This window comes from Tachysurus vachellii, chromosome 3 (genome assembly GCF_030014155.1).
Source record: "Tachysurus vachellii isolate PV-2020 chromosome 3, HZAU_Pvac_v1, whole genome shotgun sequence".
Lineage (NCBI taxonomy): Eukaryota > Metazoa > Chordata > Actinopteri > Siluriformes > Bagridae > Tachysurus > Tachysurus vachellii.
In genome coordinates this window covers 33,257,133-33,279,794 of record NC_083462.1, presented here as the reverse complement: position 1 = coordinate 33,279,794, position 22,662 = coordinate 33,257,133, and the positions used below count along the sequence as shown (strand labels likewise).

At 39.6% G+C, this 22,662-nt stretch overlaps 1 protein-coding gene across 2 annotated transcripts in view; it reads right to left on the bottom strand.

Moving 5' to 3' along the window:
* Positions 1-8,362: 8,362 nt before the first annotated feature.
* Positions 8,363-22,662, bottom strand: part of snap25a (synaptosome associated protein 25a) — a 23,017-nt gene continuing 8,717 nt past the window's right edge. Inside the window, exons 2-8 of one of the 2 annotated variants that reach the window (XM_060866866.1) lie at positions 19,876-20,019; positions 18,792-18,833; positions 15,155-15,203; positions 13,602-13,719; positions 10,623-10,742; positions 10,046-10,190; positions 8,363-9,771 (exon numbers count right to left, since the gene is read on the bottom strand). In XM_060866866.1, coding sequence (XP_060722849.1) covers positions 9,703-9,771; positions 10,046-10,190; positions 10,623-10,742; positions 13,602-13,719; positions 15,155-15,203; positions 18,792-18,833; positions 19,876-19,947 — 615 coding nt within the window. In that variant the 5' untranslated portion in view covers positions 19,948-20,019 and the 3' untranslated portion in view covers positions 8,363-9,702. Of the gene's footprint in view, positions 9,772-10,045; positions 10,191-10,622; positions 10,743-13,256; positions 13,375-13,601; positions 13,720-15,154; positions 15,204-18,791; positions 18,834-19,875; positions 20,020-22,662 lie in introns of both variants that reach the window. The other variant, XM_060866865.1, reaches the window with a different exon arrangement.

The window sequence follows — 22,662 nt, the reverse complement described above, 5'->3', positions numbered from 1 at the left end:
CTTTCCTTGTCTCACAAAATTTTTATTGAAAGTATTATCGATGATTAGTTTTTCCGATTATTATAGAAACGTATGCGTATCGTCTACATGACCAGGAGACACAGGTGTGTATAGATAATGTGATGTGGTTTGCTGTCAGGTTTTGTATTACTGAGATTCGAGGTTTGCTTTTAGATTAATGCACAGAGGATGTTTTTGCCTTGTCGGAGAAACTGAGCCACTAGGGGGCAGTCTAACATAGAAGGTTAATAATATATCAGTGTGGTGCAGAAGATATTTATTTACCTATTAATAAAGTTAGATAACAGCATTCTGCAGCTGGGTCTGACTTCATCTTTATCTGACTGTGACCATGGTGTGACCCAGAAGTCAGACATCTTTGGCTCGGCATATAGACTGAAGAAAATCGTATAAACTCTAAAAATGAACATTCAGTATGATTATTCAGTTCAATTCAAGTTTATTTGTATAGCGCTTTTTACAGTGGACATTGTCTTAAAGCAGCTTTACAGAACATAAACATAGAGCAGAAGATAAACATAAGGAGAAATATAAAGAATTAATATAATAAAAATTCAAGATGTATGTAGTTCACAGTGTGTATGTATGTATGTATGTATGTATGTATATGTATTTATCCCCAATGAGCAAGTCTGAGGTGACTCAGGCAGCAGTGGCAAGGAAAAACTCCCTTAAATTGGTAAAGGAAGAAACCTTGAGAGGAACCAGACTCAAAGGGGAACCTCATCCTCATATGGGTGACACTAGATGGTGTGATTATAAATATACAGTCTGATAAATGCTGTATTGGTGTAAGGATCACATGGAGTTCAGATCTCCTCTTAGTATCACAGAGTCCAACTGGAGCTGGTAGATCTGTAGATGTCTCAGGATTCTCACAGAGTCGGCCTCGTCTCAGTGGAGGTCCGAGATCTTCATCGCACGGAAGACGATCGGAGCTGGTACAATGTCTGGGTGTCTCGGGATGGGTAGAAAAAAGAGAAGGGCAGTGCAGAGGGATTAACATATCTGCTGTTCATAAAAATGTGCAAGTCTAGTATAATAGTGCACAATATTATGGGATGTATTTTGTGTACGCCTGACTAAAGAGATGAGTTTTTAATCTACATTTAAACTGGGAAAGTGTGTCTGAGCCCCGAACACTATCAGGAAGACTATTCCAGAGTTTGGGAGCTAAATATGAAAACGCTCTACTGCCTTTAGTGGACTTAGATATTCTGGGAACTACCAGAAGTCCTGAGTTTTGTGAACTCAGAGAGCGCGAAGGATTGTAACATGTTAGAAGACTAGTTAGATACATGGGAGCTAAACCGTTAAGAGCCTTTTATGTAAGTAGCAGCAGTTTGTAGTTGATTCTAAACTTAACAGGTAGCCAGTGTAGAGATGATAAAATTGGGGTTATATGATCATGATAATTCCATTATGATGGAAGACAAAGTGGCTCAGTGGTTAGAATGTTTGCTTTGTACCTCCTGTGATGGCGGACTGATGCCCACATCTTCCCTCTGTGTATCTGTCAAGTTCGTAGGTTCCCCCTGCTTCAAGGGTTTTCATCCCCAGTCCATAGGAATATGTTGTAGGCTGATTACCATCTATAAATTGTCCGTAATTTGTGTAGGACTGTGCCCTGCAATCGACTGGTGCCGTGTCCAGTGTGTTTCCTGTCTTGAGCCTGGTCTTCAGAGGTTACTCAAGACCTTGTGTAGGATAAATGCTCCAGAAATCAGATAGATAAAGTACTAGTTATGACTAACTAAAAAAATTCTGTCTGACACCTTGATCCGATGTTGTATGTTTGTGCAGTTTAATATCATCTTCATGAGAGATTTTAGAAGCTGGTAGAATCAACAGGAGCTTCCTTCATTAGAGACTAGTTCATGAGGAAAAAGAATGTTTTCAATGCATTTCTTTCACTTGTGGAAGCAAGTGAATAATTAATATAATAATAAAGCCTCCATAGATCCATTAATATAATAATAAAGCCTCCACAGATCCCTCACACACACACACACGTGTCCTATGTTGGCTTTGATAAAGTAATGAGTTGAAAAAGATACAAAAAGCTATATAAAAGCTGGGAAATGGCTCCACCGTGCAAAACCAGATACTGCAGTATGGTGATACAGCAATTTATATCCTTCTGCACTGTATTAAATGTGTGAATGTAGGCTCTTCTTTACACCGTTTCAGTGTTAGTTTAGTTGTAGTTATTACTGGTAGGTAAAAGGACTACTTTCGGACACTGAATGTGAGACCTGGTGAATGTGATCCGGCTGTTCCTGGAGATGCCCCCGGTTTTGTGACGGATTTGAGGAAGTGGATTGATAGATGTTGAGTTCTTTTTAAGTTTAAGAAAACCTATTATTCTTAAAATGTATGTAAAGTGTATATGTAATGATAACTCCAGTATCTGACATAATACTAGTTTTTGGCTGTGTTGCTTAGCAAAGCACGAGTTGGTGTAGAGTCAGTAAGCTTTAAAACTTTAACTTGTCACCTTTCCCAACATTTTGTGCATCTCAGGGGAAACAGAAAAAAGCTCTTGTCACTCTTCGCACTGCACCTCGCTCCCTCAGAGATACTAGCACTGCTCGACCGGTCCCACCATCTCTCAGGGTAAGAGGTACGATATGTATACAGCATGACACTTCTCTGTTCTGACATTGAGGTGGTGGAATGAACTTCTCCTAGATGTCCAAACAGCTGAGTCACTGGCTGTCTTTTAAATTCTGTAACATAGTGAATCAGTGTTAAGTGCTTTACTCTTTGTACAAGAGGATAAAATAGAATTCGCACCTGTTTTGTGTCTGCCTGTGTTCTGTATTCATTTACTGTATGCCTGTATTCATTTGTGTCTGCCTGTGTCCTCAGACTTGCTCATTGGGGATAAATACATATACATACACACATACATACACACACACCGTGAACTACATATATCTTGAATTTTTATTATATTAATTCTTTATAGGGGGCACGGTGGCTTAGTGGTTAGCACGTTCGCCTCACACCTCCAGGGTTGGGGGTTCGATTCCCGCCTCCACCTTGTGTGTGTAGAGTTTGCATGTTCTCCCTGTGCCTCGGGGGTTTCCTCCGGGTACTCCGGTTTCCTCCCCCGGTCCAAAGACATGCATGGTAGGTTGATTGGCATCTCTGGAAAATTGTCCGTAGTGTCTGATTGCGTGAGTGAATGAGAGTGTGTGTGTGTGTGCCCTGTGATGGGTTGGCACTCCGTCCAGGGTGTATCCTGCCTTGATGCCCGATGACGCCTGAGATAGGCACAGGCTCCCCTGCTTGAGACAATGTCAGTTCGTAAAATGCGCTATACAAATAAACTTGAATTGAATTGAATTTATTTGTGATGTCAAACTCAACATTAGTAGTTAATGGCTCAAATGATTGTAGACACTTAGGGAATTTACAAAAAAATCAAGTATTTCTTTTTTTTTTAACCCAACCTACTATGTTTTACGTTATTATTTTACCGTGTCGGCTGTATAAAGTGTTTAACTATCAATAAATCTTTAGTTGTTTCTTTGTACTAGTCTGGACAGGTGTGAATTGTTTGCCCAGAAGTTGGCTAACACCGCTCTCATTTCCTATCACCCTGCTCTGCAGCAGCTTAACACACGAGATCACAATACTCTACATACAGAAACCCAAAGGACTAATTTTATATCAGACTTGCAGCAATAAAATAATTCATTTGTTTATACTTATTGACAGTGTCTGAAAAGTTGATTTATATTCTGTTGATTTCTGTTCTGTTATTCAAACAGTATAGTGCCATATCTTAGCAACGCAGTGCAATTAGTTACCAGAGATAATTATAGTCATTTTATACAAGTGTCAAATATTATTTTTAGATATATTTATTCCATGATATGGTGCTAACATAAAAAAGCTAGCACCTCACTGATGAAACATCACAATGAATTAGCTGTACATGCAATTTGTTTGCAATTATACACATTATCCAGGAAGTTCCGAATGCATCTTGTACATCTGAGCAGAAGATAGAGGCATAGCGACAGATAATAGTGTCATCAGCAGATAAATGCAAATCAGTTATAAACGCATCAGATTTATTTTAATATAGTTACCATTTTAATTGTCGATGGTAATCGGACTACAACGCCAAATGACATTTTAGATTACAGATACATTCTAATGGCATAATACTGAAGGGATGTTGTAGTTCATCCACCTCAAGGTTTATTATATATATATATAATAGTGCATGCTCAGATGCTTTTATGCTCATCATGGTTGTAACAGGGGGTCACGGTGGCTTAGTGGTTAGCACGTTCGCCTCACACCTCCAGGGTTGGGGGTTCGATTCCCGCCTCCGCCTTGTGTGTGGAGTTTGCATGTTCTCCCCGTGCCTCGGGGGTTTCCTCCGGGTACTCCGGTTTCCTCCCCCGGTCCAAAGACATGCATGGTAGGTTGATTGGCATCTCTGGAAAATTGTCCGTATTGTGTGATTGCGTGAGTGAATGAGAGTGTGTGTGTGTGCCCTGCGATGGGTTGGCACTCCGTCCAGGGTGTATCCTGCCTTGATGCCCGATGACGCCCGAGATAGGCACAGGCTCCCCGTGACCCGAGGTAGTTCGGATAAGTGGTAGAAAATGAATGAATGAATGGTTGTAACGATGACTACTAGAGTCACTATGTCCATCCTGGCAGCTCAAAAAAAAATCTGCCCATTTTCCTCAGCAATTTCTCATCTCGGGTGTTCCTAAAAACAGAACTGTCACTCACTCGACACCAGCCCATCTGGTGCCACAGTTAAGGTCACAGAGATCACACTTTCTCTCCATTCTGATGTTTCATGTGAACATTACCTAAAGCTCTTCACCTGCATCTGCATGGTTTTCTGCAAAGGATTGGCTGGTTAGATTACTGCATGAGTGATGTGTTCCTAATAAATTAGACAGTAATTATAATTGATTCATTTAATTTCTGATAAAACTCATTTCTATTTTGTTTAACTGTATTCTAATGATAATTTAACATACACACTTTATATACTTTATGCAAATTCAGAGACTTATTGGCACTCAAAGTTTAAAATGAGCTAAACAATTATAATAAGATGTTTATATATTTTACTTTATCAATGAACCATATTTTACTAAACAAAGCCCAACATCTTTGGCTTGTTTTCATGAAAACTGTCAATGAGTCGTTGACTAGCCGAAAGAGTCAGAGTCGTTTGATGTGATTCACTGAAAAGATTCGGATTTCCCATCACTACTCAGTAGTTATGAGTCAGCCATCTTACGTGAGCAACCAAACCTACCAATCACAGCGCAGCAGATTACCCCATTCCTGTCACAAGTCACGTGACATTTGCCTGAAGTCAGCGTAGCTTTTTTCCAGCCCTGTATGTTCATGCTGATAGGAATGATGATGATGATGATGATGATGATGATGGTATTGATGATGATGTATAATTCAAGTTACTGTTCTACTGTTGTTTCTGAGAGGCTGTGAGGGTGGGGAATGAGAGAGGAGAGAGGAGAGAGGAGAGAGGAGGCGGTGAGAACAGAAATAACAGCTTGAGAAAGAGAGAGGGGGATGCAGTGTGATCTGACTGAGCCCCACCCTTTTTCTCTCCATCTCTCTTCTCCCCAGCTCTGATGCATTCAGGTATTCCTTTCACAAACACCCACTCGTAAGGTCGATTTCGCCATACTGACGCAGTGCATACCAGTCATCCTTTTTTTCTTCCTGTCATGTCAGCTTCTCCTTGCCCTGAGACTGATATTACAGTACACACAACAGAGCAGTAAGAACCATGTGGGTGCTGCAGTGTGGGCAAGGCCTTTATCAGAGCAGCTTATCCACATGATGTCTTTGATGTAAGGAAAAAGAGACGAGGTGATGGGATATCAGAGGACATGAAATTCAGTTTGTGAGACAGAAAGAGAATGAAAACGAAGGATCTGGAAAATCTGGAAAGCTGACTGTGGGCAGGTGCAATTGCTCCTTCATCCGTAGGAGGCTGTTTCTCCCTCATCAATTGCCATCATGCTTATTCACCACTGCATTGGTGCAAACACAGCCGTCTGTGCCTCTGTAAGCCCGGTGCGGGGGGAGAAAGGAAATCCTATTCTACTGTACTATCCTAATCCACTGCAGGAGGGGCCATAGCTCAACACGCTCACTTTTTTTACAAGCTAAGATGAGGGAAATAAAAAAAAAAAAAGAGGTGTCTCTCGATGCCTTGTGTATCTGTCTGGTATAGGAACAAAAGAAAGGCATGTATTATTCTCCAATAATGCCAGCAGGAACAGGCAGGTCTGTTTGCAGGGTAGAGTAACAGATGTCAGCTTGTTTACAATGCAGACAGAGCTGATGAATGAAGCGCTACCAGCATCTGCTGAACCACAGATACATAATGCAGTATAATGCAACATACCGTATACATTCCCTTCTAAAAGTATTGGGACGACAAAGCCATTTCTTCTGGTTTTGCTGTACACTGAATAAGTCCGGGTTTGCGATATGACGATAGATCAGAATTTCAGCTTCTATTTTATGAATTTTATTTAACTCCGAACAAGCCACGTGATCAAAAATATTGGAACACGTGACTGCCAGGTGTTTCTTGTTACTCAGGTGAGCTCTTTTAGACCGATTGTTTACACAGTTAATAGCTCTGAATGTCTATTCTTAGGTTGAGGCCTATGTTCCACCTGTGAAGACTGAAGTTGATGTTAAAGGATAAACCAATATTAATTCTAAACACTTCTCTATGGGTGAAAGGTTGCCCAAAGAATACTATGGTGACACGGTGAGAGCTGTGCAGAAATACCCCAAAACAAAAGTCAGTGACATCACCAGCAAACTCCTAAGGTACTTTGTCTGCCATCCAGACTGGAAATCACAAAGATGCATAACTACAGAGAACAAATACAAAATTTCTGGTACTAAGATGTATGGAAAATCCAATTTGTGAAGATCCAAAGGTTCTGTTCATGACCCAAATCTAATGTCTGTTCAAATACATTCGGACGTTGTGAGCGATACTTCAGTTGTGTTTACACTACAAATGTCGTGTAAACAGTGGAGTTAACACTGCTTTTTCTATTGTATACATCATCTATGCCTCAGGCTGTGTATCCGTAGTCTGTGGTGCATCCTGTCTCATATGTAACTGACTTAAAACTGGGATCCAACTGTCGTAAAACTCGAGTCTCTCCATTTATATTATTATATGAATATTCATTCATTCATTTGTTCATTTTCTACCGCTTATCCGAACTACCTCGGGTCACGGGGAGCCTGTGCCTATCTCAGGCGTCATCGGGCATCAAGGCAGGATACACCCTGGACAGAGTGCCAACCCATCGCAGGGCACACACACTCTTATTCACTCACACACTATGGACAATTTTTCCAGAGATGCCAATCAACCTACCATGCATGTCTTTGGACCTGAGGAGGAAACCGGAGTACCCGGAGGAAACCCCCGAGGCACGGGGAGAACATGCAAACTCCACACACACAAGGTGGAATCGAACCCCCAACCCTGGAGGTGTGAGGCGAACGTGCTAACCACTAAGCCACCGTGCCCCCCTCTATATGAATATTATTATATATTATATGGAAATATACTGTGTAGAAATACCTTTCAATTTTTTAAAGTCATGGTTTTAGATCGAGTTCAGCTCATTTTGTACATTAATCAGCATTATTTCATTTATTAAATAATCTCTTTAACCCACTTCGTTTACATCCACAGCCCATTTTAAAGAAGAAATATTTTCATTGTTTTTTTTTTTTTTTTATTTTATTTGAATTATTATTTATTTATTTTTTTATAAGTAAGATTTAGTGGTTCTGTAATTGGTTACAAAAGCCACGTGCTGTAAAGTAACAATGGTGTCATTGCTACAGTGCAGCAGTGCAGAGCTCCACATACTGTACATCTATAGTTAAATTTGGATGAATCCATAACCCCCCTTCCTTAAGTTTTATCAGGGTTATCAACTTTCCATTCAGGATTTGTCCAAAAAAAGAAAGTTCTGATCTTTTGCAGTTCAATACATCCATGCAAAACAATAATGACAACCCATACAGGAGGGGTTATATTCATTTTAATTAATTCAGCTAGCTACAAAATGTTCAACCACGTCACAGACTGACAGGATACAGAGGGAGATTTTTAATATTACATGCATCGAGGACACCAGTCTCACAGTTTAACCTATTGTGTCATTCAGATAAGGTATTTATTTGTCTTCTTATACAGACTATTCAACATCGTAGCAATTTGTTGTGCATAGCTCTAAAGTACAGAAGCAACAAAAAAACCTCTTTTTTTTTGTGTGTGTGTGTGTGTGTCACGGATTATTATCTTTTTGCTTTTTCTTTTTTTTTTTTTTCCTTTTTTTTTTTTAACCAATAACAAACCACACAGGGAAATTAAACTAACAGGATACAGTCTTCTTATAAAAGTAAGATCTCTCAGAAATGTGCATCTTTGCTTTACATTGCAAATGTTTGTTTATTTTTGTTTTATTTTTATTCAGTTTTTTTTCTCAGAGCATCCAAAACCTATGATACAGAAAACAACTAGTCTCCACCATTCAGCACTTCAGTCATTATCTTATTTCCAGGCTGCATAAATCATTTAGAAAACTGGTCATTTTTGCAGAACCGCCACTTTTGTCATGTCTGTTACGTGTTCTTCTTTCGGTCGTGTTGCATTATGTTACATCGATGGTCACAGTCTGTAAATATATATATATATATATATGTATGTATATATTGACAGAAAGAGAGCACTATTGCAAACTTGCAGGAATATGGAACGTTCAACTGTGTCCTAATACTGAGCATGCTTTTGTCAATTTTTGCTACTGCCATGATTCTTTTCTTTCTTTTTTTTTTTTTTTTTTTCATATTTTTAAGACAAGTTTTATGTATAAGACGCTAAAATCTACTATTCGTCATGCATAATGCACAATTCACACCACTCGGAATGCAATGTCTATTACAGCTACAGAATCTAGTTGCACTTTGTCTAAAACGGTAACTGATTATGTTTGTGATGAGGAAAACAAACCAAGGAAGTATACTGTAAGTGCTTTTTGTATCGGTATAATCATATAAGTCGTATACGATTGATCGTCTTTTTTAACCCCGTTCGTCGTTTGCCATGACAACATCGAAATAAGGAGCATGACAGTAGCCTAATGAAATGACACAGTTTTACTAAGACGATACTGAGATACTGAAAAGGAAAGACATTTTGTAGAGCATTCCTATTATATATTTCATCCAGTAAAGAGGTTTATATCATATTTAATATATATGTATACATATATCAAGTGTCTATATGTATACATATATACACATACATATATAGGTGACAAAAAAACAAAAACAAAAATACAAACAAACGAAAAAAAAGAATAAAAACTTCACAAGTGAGCTAGAGCCACCGAGCCAGCACTATATACAACCTTTGGAAAGAATGATACAGAGTATAAGAAATCATTTTTACGAGGACTATCATTGAAAAAGCTGACAGACAGCACACAGAACAACATTTACAATGTGGGGGTGATATGTGCATGTGTGCAAACCTAGAAGGTAAATACCAAGATAAAAGCATGTTTGCGCTTTTTGACAAACTGCACGGTTAGTAAAAGCAGGCGATTTAGATGCTTAACCGCTGCCAAGCATCTTTGTGGCCCTCTGGTTGGCTTCATCAATCCTGGTCTTGTTGGACTCAGCCTGAGAGACAACAAAAAAATGGAAAATGGAAATTGTTCAAGCATCTTGTACGTCGGATGCCCTTAATTTTGTGTGTGTTTTTTTTTTTTTTTTTTTATCAGGCTCACTGTCCAGCATTCAAAACAACTATACATTATATTTTTTCTTAAATCTGACTGACTCGAGTTCAAAGTGTTAAAAATCATCAATAAATATATTAATAATGTGATGCAGTTGATAACTTTTACAGACAGAAGCATGATAAAAAAATCCTGAACGTTCTCCTGGGACCCACCTTGTCCATGATCCTGTCAATTTGGCGATTCTGGGTGTCAATCTCGTTGCCCATGTCCAGGGCCATGTGGCGCAGGTTACCAATGATGCCTCCCACCTGCTCCAAGTTCTCATCCATCTCATTTTCTCGGGCATCCTCTGTTACCCTGCACAGACGATGACATACAGGACAGGTCATGAGCTCCAGGGTCCCCGCTTCACACATGAGCTTGAGTTACTGTTTTGTTTATCATGTTCTGGGTTGAAATGTGTTTCCTTTGAGTGCTCAGGTTTCCTCTCACACCCCAGAGACATGCCAGTAGGTTGATTGGTGATTCTATATTGTCGCCAGCTGTGAATGAGTGTGCAAGTGTGTGTGTGTGTGTGTGTGTATGTGGGATGGACTGCTGTCCTTTCCTGGGTAACTTGTTCTGAGCATGCGACAGTCATGAGTCATCCCTTGCTATATACACTGTATGTGACATCAGTTAGCCTTATCTAATGCTGTCTCAGAGGTATAGCTTAACCCTCCCCGTTATAACCCTCTTAACCCTCCGCTTATGCATTAAAAATCCAGTTCTCGTCCGATTTATCCTTACCTGCGGATGAAACCTCCGCTGATGGCCATCTGTTCCCGTTCATCAACCACACGGGCAGGCTGGCTGTTCACCACACCATCCTGGTTGTTGCCCCAGGCCTTGCTGCCTCCACTCTTCATTCTGCATGAATCATAACGAACATGAGCGCCAAGGTGGCCGGAAAGCCTCCATATGATCAGTGTTTCCACCCACACACACTAGCAACAGTGGACAAATGCTGGACTAACACACAGGCATAACCAAATCAGTTCTAACTGAAATGTTAGGCCTTGCTGACACATAACATACATGGCTTGTGGGCTAAAACGCATATCTTTGGTTTAACACGATGGATAAAAAAAAAAAAAAAAAACAAGGGGGAAACTAGCTAACAGAAAGCTGGAACCCATCCGTGCATTACTTCCTTTTGGACTGCTTCCCCTTCTCAGTGAGAACGGTTTGTTTTAGCTCTGATTATGACAAATAACAAAGAAGACAAGCCTGGGCAGACAGACAACACAGAATAACAGGACTGCCACACTGTCAGAGACAAGTGCAAACAACTGCAAAAGAAAAGAAACTGGAGGGACGAGAGAGAACCCATTCCTAGGTCACCATTTTAATTTGGGCTCCACTGTTAAAATGTTTTCGCCTCGTTTGCGGTAGCAAGATTTATCGCTGGCTCGACATATTACAGGGAGGAAACTAATCTGATCGAGTCTCTACAGTACGTTATATGTTTTATTAGACTATGCAAATCCTTCATAAGATTGCACGGGATGAGACGATGTTAGAAGAACAACACGCTTAGGTTAGCGTTAATGCTCTCGCTCTTTATGAAAGTCTGTCATGATTCTAGAGCAGAATCTGGTTTGTCTAAAATGAGCGAGAACATTTCGTTCTGGTGTCGTTCACACGGATAAATACTCTTATCCAGATCTTGAAGCTAAGCTGAGAAAAAGCCAGACTGCCCACTGCAGTGTTATTTATAATCTCTACCATCCAACGATGTTGGCAATGTGTTTAGCTTCACTTAATGTGGCATTCTGAAGCTTTAATTGCTTTTAACACACCGCTTGTGGTCCTAATAAATGCCATCAGTAGCAGTATGTCATACTGTGAAATCTTAGTGACATGAAACAGAAGTGTCTGAGTTGTAATAGAGGCGATGTTGACATGCGGACCAAATTTTTAACCCCTCATATACAAAGAGTGTGATTAAATTTCTGCCTGAAAGATAATTAACGAATTATTTAATTAATAACAGGTCGTATTGTCCAACATCTACTGTAAGCTAAAGCTAACTTTAGGACGTATCCGTAATGAAGTCGGAGTTTGTTTACTAACGTTTGAAATGTATTTAAGCTAAATTTAATATTAAAAATATTACAAAAAGTTCAAATAGAAGTGAGGGAAAGATTATTTACTGTACAGCTGCTCTAATGTACGTGATAACAGCTAACTAACCTCTCTCTCAAGGACATTATAGAACATTTAAGGTAACCATAAATGGATAAAAAGATATACCATAATATAAACCCTAATTGTTGGCAAATTGGTGTGTCACAGTAGATATAAGAGGAATAAAACATTTCAGGACTTGCTGTTTCTTATAGATTATTTATCTCTAACAGCGCGACCCGTCATTTTACGGTCGTATTAGCTGTTGGATAAATCAACGATTTGCTTGGATATTCTTTCAGATGACTTCTACATCCGAAGGCATCGCTATCCGTAGCCAAGATAATCAGATTAAAGCAGACATCACTGTCATACACTCTGCCCCTCTCTCTGAACACTGCTATCTCGCAGTATTTTGATCAGTCTTTGGTTTAATATCGTGTTAATGAAGGCACTAAATAAGAAACAATATGTGTTAATCTTCAGCATTGTGAGCGTCATTATGCATCATAGTTTAACAGGTTTAACAGGCAGCATTAATGTCATTAATAGCAAGAGTCGCATCAACATGCATTTTGCATTCAGGGTCATGCTGTTTCACTCATTCAAGCCAGTGGCGTTGATGGATGTGCTCTCAAAGTTGAGACATTACATTTGGTCAGCTGATGATGTTTAATAGGTTCGTTCTTTCATTATAAATTAAAGCAAATCTGTATTAAATAAATATTTAATTGCCATGTTTGTGATTGATAAATAAGCTCATCAAAAGCTCACCAAAACGACTACGGTGTCCGATTTGATTCACACACCCTAATAATTGACTTTTGGCACATCCATACTTTTTTTTTAATGGTGGATCCTTTGAGATTTCCAACGTTAAAGTTTTCTAAAGGACCATCGTGTTGATCATTGCATGCGTTTTCCAGAGAAAGTTTATAAGCAAAGTCAGACGTCAGGATCAGTGCAGCATGCCTTACTTCATATATCTGATGGACAGTCGCTCTTTCATAGAGGACTCAGAGCCAAGTCTGGAGGGCAGCTGGACGTGTGTGTGAGAGTGTGTGTGTGTGTGTGTGTGTACGCCCAATGGCTCATGCTTTGTTGCTGTTGTTTCCTTTGGGGCAGGTCATGATGAAAAGCGTGGGTAGTGAGTTTGGCTACTGCTGGTTAGAGCTATTAGATTTCTGGGGTGTATTATTTTATGTTCTAATATTTTTAGGCAGGCAGGCAGGCAGGCAGGCAAGCAGCACCTACTTGTTACATGGACAGGAGCAAAGACCACAGAATTTTCCTAGATCGTTCAAATTCTTTTCTGCATCCTTCATGTCCTTATTGATTTGGTCCATCCCCTCTTCGATGCGCTCCAGTTGTTCTGATTAAACAACAAGCAATTTATCCCCCACAGAACGAAGCACGTCAGAAGAAGACAGGGAAGAAAGAAAGAAAGAAAGAAAAGAGGAAAGAGAAGACAAAGAAGAGCAGAAAAAAAAAAAAAAAAAAACTTCAGACAGTCACTGTGACAAAAGGATAACAAAGGAGGAAAAAAACGGACGCCACCACATACGCAAAAGACCCCTCTGTTACATGGTCAGTACCTACTTGTTACATGGACATATGAAAAGGCCACAGCATTTCCCTAAATCTTTTAAATTTTTCTCGGCCTCCTTCATGTCTTGGTTGATATGGTTCATGCCATCTTCAACACGATCAAGTTGTTCTGGTCAGGACAAAGGGATGACAGCAGTGGAATAAATTTTATTGGCTTTTTTATTTCGGAGTAGTGAACACTATCAAGCTGGACGTGGCTTATCTAACACTTACAGGGACAGCGTGCATTTGAGTGGCTTTACTGACAGCAAAATGATCCCTATACTGGAAAACCTTTCAGATACTGTATAAAAGATCATTCTGTCTTAAAGTATAATGAGTTCGAGAAGCAAACAAATTTAAACAGATCCCTGAGGCAGTAATCGAGCATTAAGTTGAGATGAGCCACAGTGTTTCAAAGCTTTTTTTGAATTTTAATCAAACCTCAGGACAGAAATCTTTCACCTCGAGCCTGAGGTGTGCTACAGTATAGCACGCTGAGTCAAAGTCTGCGAGTCTCACTGAAACAGTGGGTGTAAATCTCAGTTTATTTGTCTGGGTGGGGGTAAGACATGAACATGGCGGAGGTGGCTGCGTGATCAGTGGGGATGCAGTCTGACGCTGTTAGATGTGTTGTTAGGGGATGTTAGCTCCATCGTCAGATTTGTAGAATCCCTGGCTTTGAAGCCGTATTCATTGGTTTCTAGTGTGTACAGTAGGCGTGTGGAGAGAAATCTCCAACAGAATTAGCAGGAAGAGACGATAAAGTAAAAGTAAACTCACGAAACCATTATTATCCACACGGAGATTCTTAAAAACGTAACGTCCTTTTAGAGCCAATGAAATTTAACGAATCACAATTTCTCTTTTTTTTTTTATTTCAGTCCATTTTAATTCCCATGAATTTAAAATGGTTAAGATTTCAATAACAGCTCAAAATGCAAAGTCACTGGACGTTAGTTGGCAGCGTAGATTTGTTTTCTAATAGCAAACACTTCGACATTACAGAGCTTGCGTTCGACTCCTGGAACCAGGGATTATACAATAAAGATATTAGTGTTTATTGGGAAAGAGTGATGTTTGTCATCACCAGCTATATCGAGCATTTGTTTTTTAATTGTTTTTCCCCACGCAGAGAAAGAAACTTTTTTTTTCGGGTTAATATTTTTGCTTTCCACTGATGGTACAGCTTTAAACTGACCAGATGTAGAATAAAAAAGGTCATTTAACTCAGTGGTCACGTTGTGTTTCTGCTAGAGTGCATCTTGAAGTAAAGAAGCACAAAAGATCAGAAGGACAGAAGAATAAAGGATAAGGAAAGATTCAGAAAGATGTTAGTCGAAAGAAAAACAGTGAAAAAACAAACCTAAAACATATAAAAGAAAGAATCGAACTATCGATCGGTTCATTAAAGCATCCATTTGATTCATCGTCTGCGATTCAGTTAAGATTACTTAACATTATTTAACATTACATTACATTACAAATGAGAAACACAGGTTTTATGTAAGTAATCATATTCTAATCATGTTTTTATTATCCATCTGTAAAGCATTTCAACTTACCTCCTTGCTCATCCAGCATAACCAAAGTCCTGATACCAGCATCTTTACTCTATGCATCAAGTGGCATGGCGAGGTTGGCGTAGATGACGGTGAAAGAAAGTAGGAAAGAGCGGAAACAAAGATGAGGTACGATCACTAGGAGAAGTTACAGGATTCTTTTATGAGTTGGAGTCAAGGAAAGGTGCAGGACAACGAAATGTCAGGTTACAGGGTTACAGAGTTGTTATGTGATTCGGGAAAATGCTGTAGCATAAACATCAGCAGTTAAGAATGCACAGATACCAAACACACTGCCCTCTTCCTTTTTGTCAGACTTCTTAAATTACTGTACGCGTTGAAACGTACAGTATTGGTGAGGTGATAATGATGATACAAGGTGACTGGGGTGCTGATTATAGTCCAATTGTTGAAGCTTGTTTCATAGAAACCATCAAATGACCTAAACGAATGCCTCAGTGACTTCCTTAAGCCTGAAGAATGGTGAAATTCTTTCTGTATGGAGTTTGGAGATGGTTTTGAAGTGTTTTGAAGAATCTTTTGCTTTGGCCAGGAAACGATACAGCAAACCGTCACTGCTGGGGATTATAATAATGGGGTAAGACTCCAATGTGTACGTGAAATAATCATCATTATGAGAATGTCTTAAGTCAGTCACGCAGACAGCATTCAGTATGTCATGATATAAGTCCCTCGAGGGCTTCACTAGGGCCGCGTTCACACTGCGAGTCTTAATGCTCAATTCGGATATTTTGCTCAGATCAGATTTTTTTTTGTTTGTCTGTTCACATTACCTTTTAAAATGTGGCCTATATCAGATACCAGTGTGAACTGTTTGCTGTTTCAAACTGATCCGCATGTGCAAACGAACAATAACAATGACGTCACACGCAGCACGCCGTTGCGCTAAAGTTGGCGAGGTTATGGAGGAAGTAAGCATTGTCGCTTTTCTTTCTAAATGTTTGTGTAATGGCAGCACAGAGACGCAGTGTTTTCAAAATTTTCGGATGTCGAGGGCAACTTTTGATGATTTGATCCATTTTGTAGGCGTAGTCACGTTTGTGTGCGAACTCGCCGGGGCATAATTGTGACGAATGTCGATGTAGATTGACGTAAAAGTCGCATCAAATCCGCCTCGGTTGTTCACACTGCGGCCACATTGAAAAAAATCAGATTTGGGTCTGATTCAGGACCACATATGGAAGTGGTCTGAATCTGATTTGAAAAAATCAGATCTGGGTTAGATTTGAGTGTTCACACTACTCCTGAAGAAGTCTGACCTGGTCACATGACCCCAAAAAAATCAGATTTGGGCCACTTTTACCTGCAGTGTGAACGGGGCCTAAGTTTTTAGTGATTGTTGAGGCCAATCACATTATAATGTTTGATTTTGCTGTTTTTTTTCTGTGTTTTAATTTTTTCTTCTTTTAAACTCCTAGCAATGAAAACATATGTAAGGACTTCCTGTAGAGCTGTAATTATGTTCCACACACGTTAATGAAAGAGGGCTTTGGCTGAATTTGTGTTGTAATGACATCACACGATGGATCTTAGCTCAAATCTACAGAAAATCTGAGGTCATTTTGAAAAAACTGCAAACTTCCAAAATATTAAGTGGATTTTGCGTTAATTTATGTGAATGCAAAATTGTGTAATTCTGGAGAGACTGATTTCTTAGTGTTATTATATTGGATTAAAATAGCTAGCTAACCACATGGGCTACAGTCGAACATGTGATTATCATTGCACAATGAATCTAGTGTTTATTTATATATATATATACATATACACACACACTCACCGGCCACTTTATTAGGTACGCCTGTCCAACTGCTCGTTAACGCAACTTTCTAATCAGCCAATCACATGGCAGCAACAATGCATTTAGGCATGTAGACATGGTCAAGACGATCTGCTGCAGTTCAAACCGAGCGTCAGAATGGGGAAGAAAGGTGATTTAAGTGACTTTGAACGTGGCATGGTTGTTGGTGCCAGACGGGCTGGTCTGAGTATTTCACTAACTGCTGATCTACTGGGATTTTCACACACAACCATCTCTAGGGTTTACAGAGAATGGTCCGAAAAAGAGAAAATATCCAGTGAGCGGCAGTTCTGTGGGCGCAAATGCCTTGTTGATGCCAGAGGTCAGAGGAGAATGGCCAGACTGGTTCGAGCTGATAGAAAGGCAACAGGAACTCAAATAACCACTCGTTACAACCGAGGTATGCAGAAGAGCATCTCTGAACACACAACACGTCGAACCTTGAGGCGGATGGGCTACAGCAGCAGAAGACCACACCGGTACTAGTACCTAATAAAGTGGCCGGTGAGTGTGTGTGTGTATATATATATATATATATCAATCAGATCATTGTGTTATCCTTGATTCTTAAACACAACCATGGCCCATTTTTTAACATTTCTAGCTTAGTTGTACCCTTAAAAGCTCAGAAACTATGTGTGCATGCTGTTATGAAAGTCCCAGACATCGATATATTGAATACTCAGTGCTTGACTGAGTCATTGATCAGCTTCAGTGAAAGTATTGACATCCTCTGGCCTGCGTAAACCTCCCACCTCTGAACATTTTTATCCAAAAGTTATTAGCAACCTTCTTTAAAAAAAAAATCATCTGTGGTGATTTTCTTGGGATGTCTTTGCTATACTGTCCTTTGTAAATGTCAGTTAATGTGCCTGAGCTTAAATCAGAAGAGAGGCTGTGTCAGCATTTTTCAGTGGATGCGGCATCGACGTTTCTTATAATCACGGTGCCATAAATCAGGCTGAGATGGAGCTCAGAAAATGGAGCTGGTCTTTGCTTCAGCAATAAATGAATCCTGGGGGGGTTGATGTGTTAGGCTCAGGTTGTCCATACCGTGATGGAAAACCTGCTGCTACGCATCTGTACTGTGAGAATGTATGACGCAGTTCGAAACCCGGATTATCTCTAGATTATCAAATCTTTAAGCAAGAAAATCGACTTTTTTCAATCAGTCTTCCCTCCATCACAGAGACTAGTGCTGTCCTGTGGCCGCAGATGTGCTGATGTCATTCAGAGCAGAGGCTTGTACACTTCCTACTAATTGCTGACTGTTGTAACCTTCAGAACATTTTGTTGTAATCTTTTTCCATGCTACAGTCATTGTTGTTCTCTAATTTTGATCCGTGTGTTTTCTGCAAAATAATGTTTTTTGTTGAAATGCCTTAGTTATTTTGTGGAAAAGGTGTTCTGGTAGCATGATACAGTATAGACAGGACAAAAACTCCTTCAACTGTTGAGCAGTGAAGATGACATTATTTTACATATTATTAAGATGACAATTGTTTATAAATTGTTCTCTCATTTTGATCTCCAGTGTGTATGTTCCTTACATTCAAACCAGTGGATCGCTGTCCTCTTTTCTGCCTCTAGAGTATTACAAACATGACCTTGAGAGGCCATTCAATAAAAGAAACACTGAACTTGCTCCTGGTCAAACAGTCCATCTGTCAGTTGAGCTTAGCAGGCAGTGGACAGAAATGTAAAAGAGACCCAACTAATTTACCACAACAATTCTTATAGCTCATAAAACTGTATTGTCTATTAAAAGCGAGCATACTAGAGATATATAGTTGTTATAATACAGTTCAGATGACTGACCTCTTCCACCAGCTGCAGCATGCGGCGAGTGCTTTCCAGTGACTGTGGAAAGAGACAGAAGACATTACGCGTTATAAACAGAAGTACGATAAAAGATAAAGACCTTTAAGACCTAAGGGTTGTCGGAGAAGCATAACATAATAAGTACATGAGGTAATTAAAGTGTGCGCAGTTTATATTATTGACAGCACTGAGTTACTGAAGTTCTAATTCTTCTTCTTTATTTATTTATTTATTTATTTTTTCACTTTCTCTCACTATATCATATAAGAAAACGACAGAAGATAATTACATTATTGAACAGTTATTATTTCTAAACTTTGCTAAACAAGTTATCTAAAACTACAGATCAATAAAGTCTGTGCTTTTACTAAAGTCTTTTCTATCGAACAGCTGAAAGCCTTCGGAGTCTTGAATCTATTACCAAGTTACCACATTTAACCTAATGGATCGTTTTACCATCTTTAGGAACCTAAGAACTTCAGCAATGCTGAAAAAACACACCTGGATAAAATGTGTTAAATCTTTAATCAAAGAAGGCCATGATTAACTAACGCCATTGCGATTGCTCTGAACATTTGCTCTCTTGGCTCTTTGGTATGGATGTCTAGGACTTGAAGGATCAGTCTCAGGATGATAAAGCAAACACTTTTCTGTTAAGCCACGTGGACATTTGAGCAACATGTACACGCTATATATGTGTATTGAGAGCGTAGACGCATCGGTAGCATTTGTAACTGTTTATCATTTACTCTAACTGTTTCATTTGAATTGGTACAAATTTTCTCGCAAGATCAGGCTTACTCATAAATACGACGCAAGAATTTCCGCCAGTGGAGACGACGTCTACGCTAGACGTCTACGTTCCCCCCACAGCAAGATGCCAAACAGCCTGAAGCATTCCAGTGGCAAAAGAAATTGCCACATCGGCTACGTAGGCAAAAACTGCCAAAGTAGTTCACTAACAAGCTCCGACATGATTCCTAATTGAATAATCATGACTGAAATGAATATTCATTACACAATGCTAACGACAATTTATATACTGATAATGAATGAGCTCAAAGACATCTGAGACCCTCACCTCATCGGCTAGCTGGTCGGCACGCTGCTGCATGTCCGAGAGCTCGTTGCGCATGTCTGCGTCTTCTGCCATGGCTGCTGGTGTGGATCCGGTGGAGCTGCCCTCTAACTAGGAAGTGTAGGTCCTACAAGGAGAACGGGAGAGCTGGAAGAAAATGAGAGAGAGAAAGAGAGAAAGGAGATAGATGAGTTTCTGTTTATTAATCCTGCCCTGCCTTCGTTAACCATGAGCATCTCTTACATTGAGGCCAATGCTGGGAGAGGCTTTGAGTCAGTCTGGGTCAGATTTAAAGATCCATTTCCAGCAAAGATTTATCCGTCATCACATCACGGCATGCAGAGGTCAGCTGGATTTATAGTCACAGTAAAGCCGTTTCATTTACACAGGCTATTTTAAACGCTGTCAATAAACACCTCGAAAAAAGAAGCCCTGGTTCCTTATACAATTACTTTGCCGGTTCAATAACCCGGTGGCTCTGCGTTGTGTATCGGATAAGTTTTTATGGAATTGTATAATGATGAAGCAGCAACAGGGAATTGCATAACAATGAAGGCCGAGCATCCTTTATGAGTGGGAATGTAACAGGCATCTTCATGGCCTTTATAAAACCCTATTAAAATTCAACCCTAAGGAGTTTGGTGTACCAGCATTTTTTTTTTTCTCTCGTCTCGTGTGCAGTCCTAGATAGCTGTGTTTCTTTCTCTGCTGACAGCAAGCAGGATCCCCAGAGTACTGAGAACATTTTGGTTCTTTTCTTAAAAACAATAACATTTACAAAAAACATTTATACTAATTATACAGTTAGCAGTACAGGAACAAAAGTCATGTTCAGCAGATTAATATGAATCTCAGACATAGAATAATGCACAGATATTAAAGGTGCTATAAAATCAGGAAATCACGGCAGCATGAGCTTATAAATGAAGGACAGAATCTCAGAGACGCTTGAATGATGAATTGACCAAAGCCACAGATCAGTATGAAGCCTAGTGGATCAACGGCCTAGCAGAAGACCGATGATGGGTTTCTTTCTGTCATCATATTACATCTTTGAGCCTTGTAATAATAGTTAAAGTCTAAAATGATCTCGCAACAAGACGATCAACAAACGTTAGCGACGGCAGCTGTAAAATAACCTGAAAATCCAAGCAGTACCAGGGTTGAGCTTTAACTTCATGCAACAGGGCATGTACTGTAGTAAACACCCTGAAGTCCCAAGTTTAAACCCAGTACTAACCTTTCCTTTTTTCAGGCTTCACAAATCAGATCGTAGCGATGCTTAATGATCTCAATTAATGGTGTTGATTACATATACACACGTTTAGGACAAAAACAATCAAGACCACGCCCACTTCCTATGTCTCCATTAAAGTACTGCAGATCCGTTCATGCTCAAGAAAATTGTCCTGTGTATTTTCTTCTGTGTAGTTTCATCTACAGACATCAGTTTGCTTTTCTTCTTATCTGATCTTTCATCTGTTCTGTTTTTCCTGAATCCTCCTGCTCCTTTAATGCCTCGTGTTCTCAATTCCTATCGTTCTGTCTTTCCGGCTGCGTTATGCTTTTATTCTGAGTAAATAAAAAAAAAAAAACCTCTGTAAACCTTGTGAACAGTGAAATGCTTGGGACAAAGTGAAAACCTCGTGTCAGATTTTCTCGAACCGTGAATAAGATAAATAAACGGCAGGGTGCAGTAACATGGGACGATATCCACAACAACACAGCAGACAAAAGACAAATGTAAAAAATAAATGCCTATTCTATCGTTTTAAATATATTCGAGTTATTTTAACTTAACTCAAGCCGTACTGTTCGAATCAGTGAACAATCAATGGCGTCTGTTGCTGGTTGTTGTGTTTAAACGATTATAATTCTGTCCACCTGAATTAAGTCGAGACTGAGAGATTTTATTTGGACTCTGACACTATTGTGACCTCATGTCCTGTTTTTCCTCTATTTCACTGATGTCCAGAGAGCCTTGGAGGAGAGACGAATCCTTCATCCTGACTCAGAGGCCTGCTATTATCTGTAGTCAGTGATTATTCTCTCTAGGGCACCTTAAAGCACACGCAATGCGTATTATTACAATTTCTGTAGGTGTTGCTTGACTGAACACAGTAATGTTACATGTTTCCACTCGATCAGCATCACGTCGCAGCTTTATTAGCCATGCATTATTTAGCCCTTGTTGTCATCAATATTTCATTTAACTGTAAAGGAATTGGTTTGTGAAATGTCCTCAGTAACATCATCAATGTCCGCAGTGCAATGGCAAAAAAAAACAAAACAAAAAAAAACTGATTTCCAGTCTCCTGACAGCTGTCATTATTATCACATTCTCTGTAGTGAAGCAGCTCAGCACTAAAACTCTGCACCATCATTTCCTCTTTACAGAAAACACAGGCCATTTGCCATTTGGTTTCTTCTTCGTATCACGTCAGGACGGTTTTCCTCACCGCACTCACGCTGGCTCGCTCGCTAAAAAAATAAAATGTAATTCATTTCATTTTAAAATGTAGAATTTATATTCTGTAGATTTCTGTAAAGCGGCTTTGTGACGTTGTCTGTTGTTGAAAGAGCTATAGAAATAAAATGGAATAAAAATTAATAATAATAATAATAAGAAGAAGAAGAATAGGGGGGACACGGTGGCTTAGTGGTTAGCATGTTTGCCTCACACCTCCAGGGTTGGGGTTCGATTCCCGCCTCCACCTCGTGTGTGTGGAGTTTGCATGTTCTCCCCGTGCCTCGGGGGTTTCCTCCAGGTACTCCGGTTTCCTCCCCCGG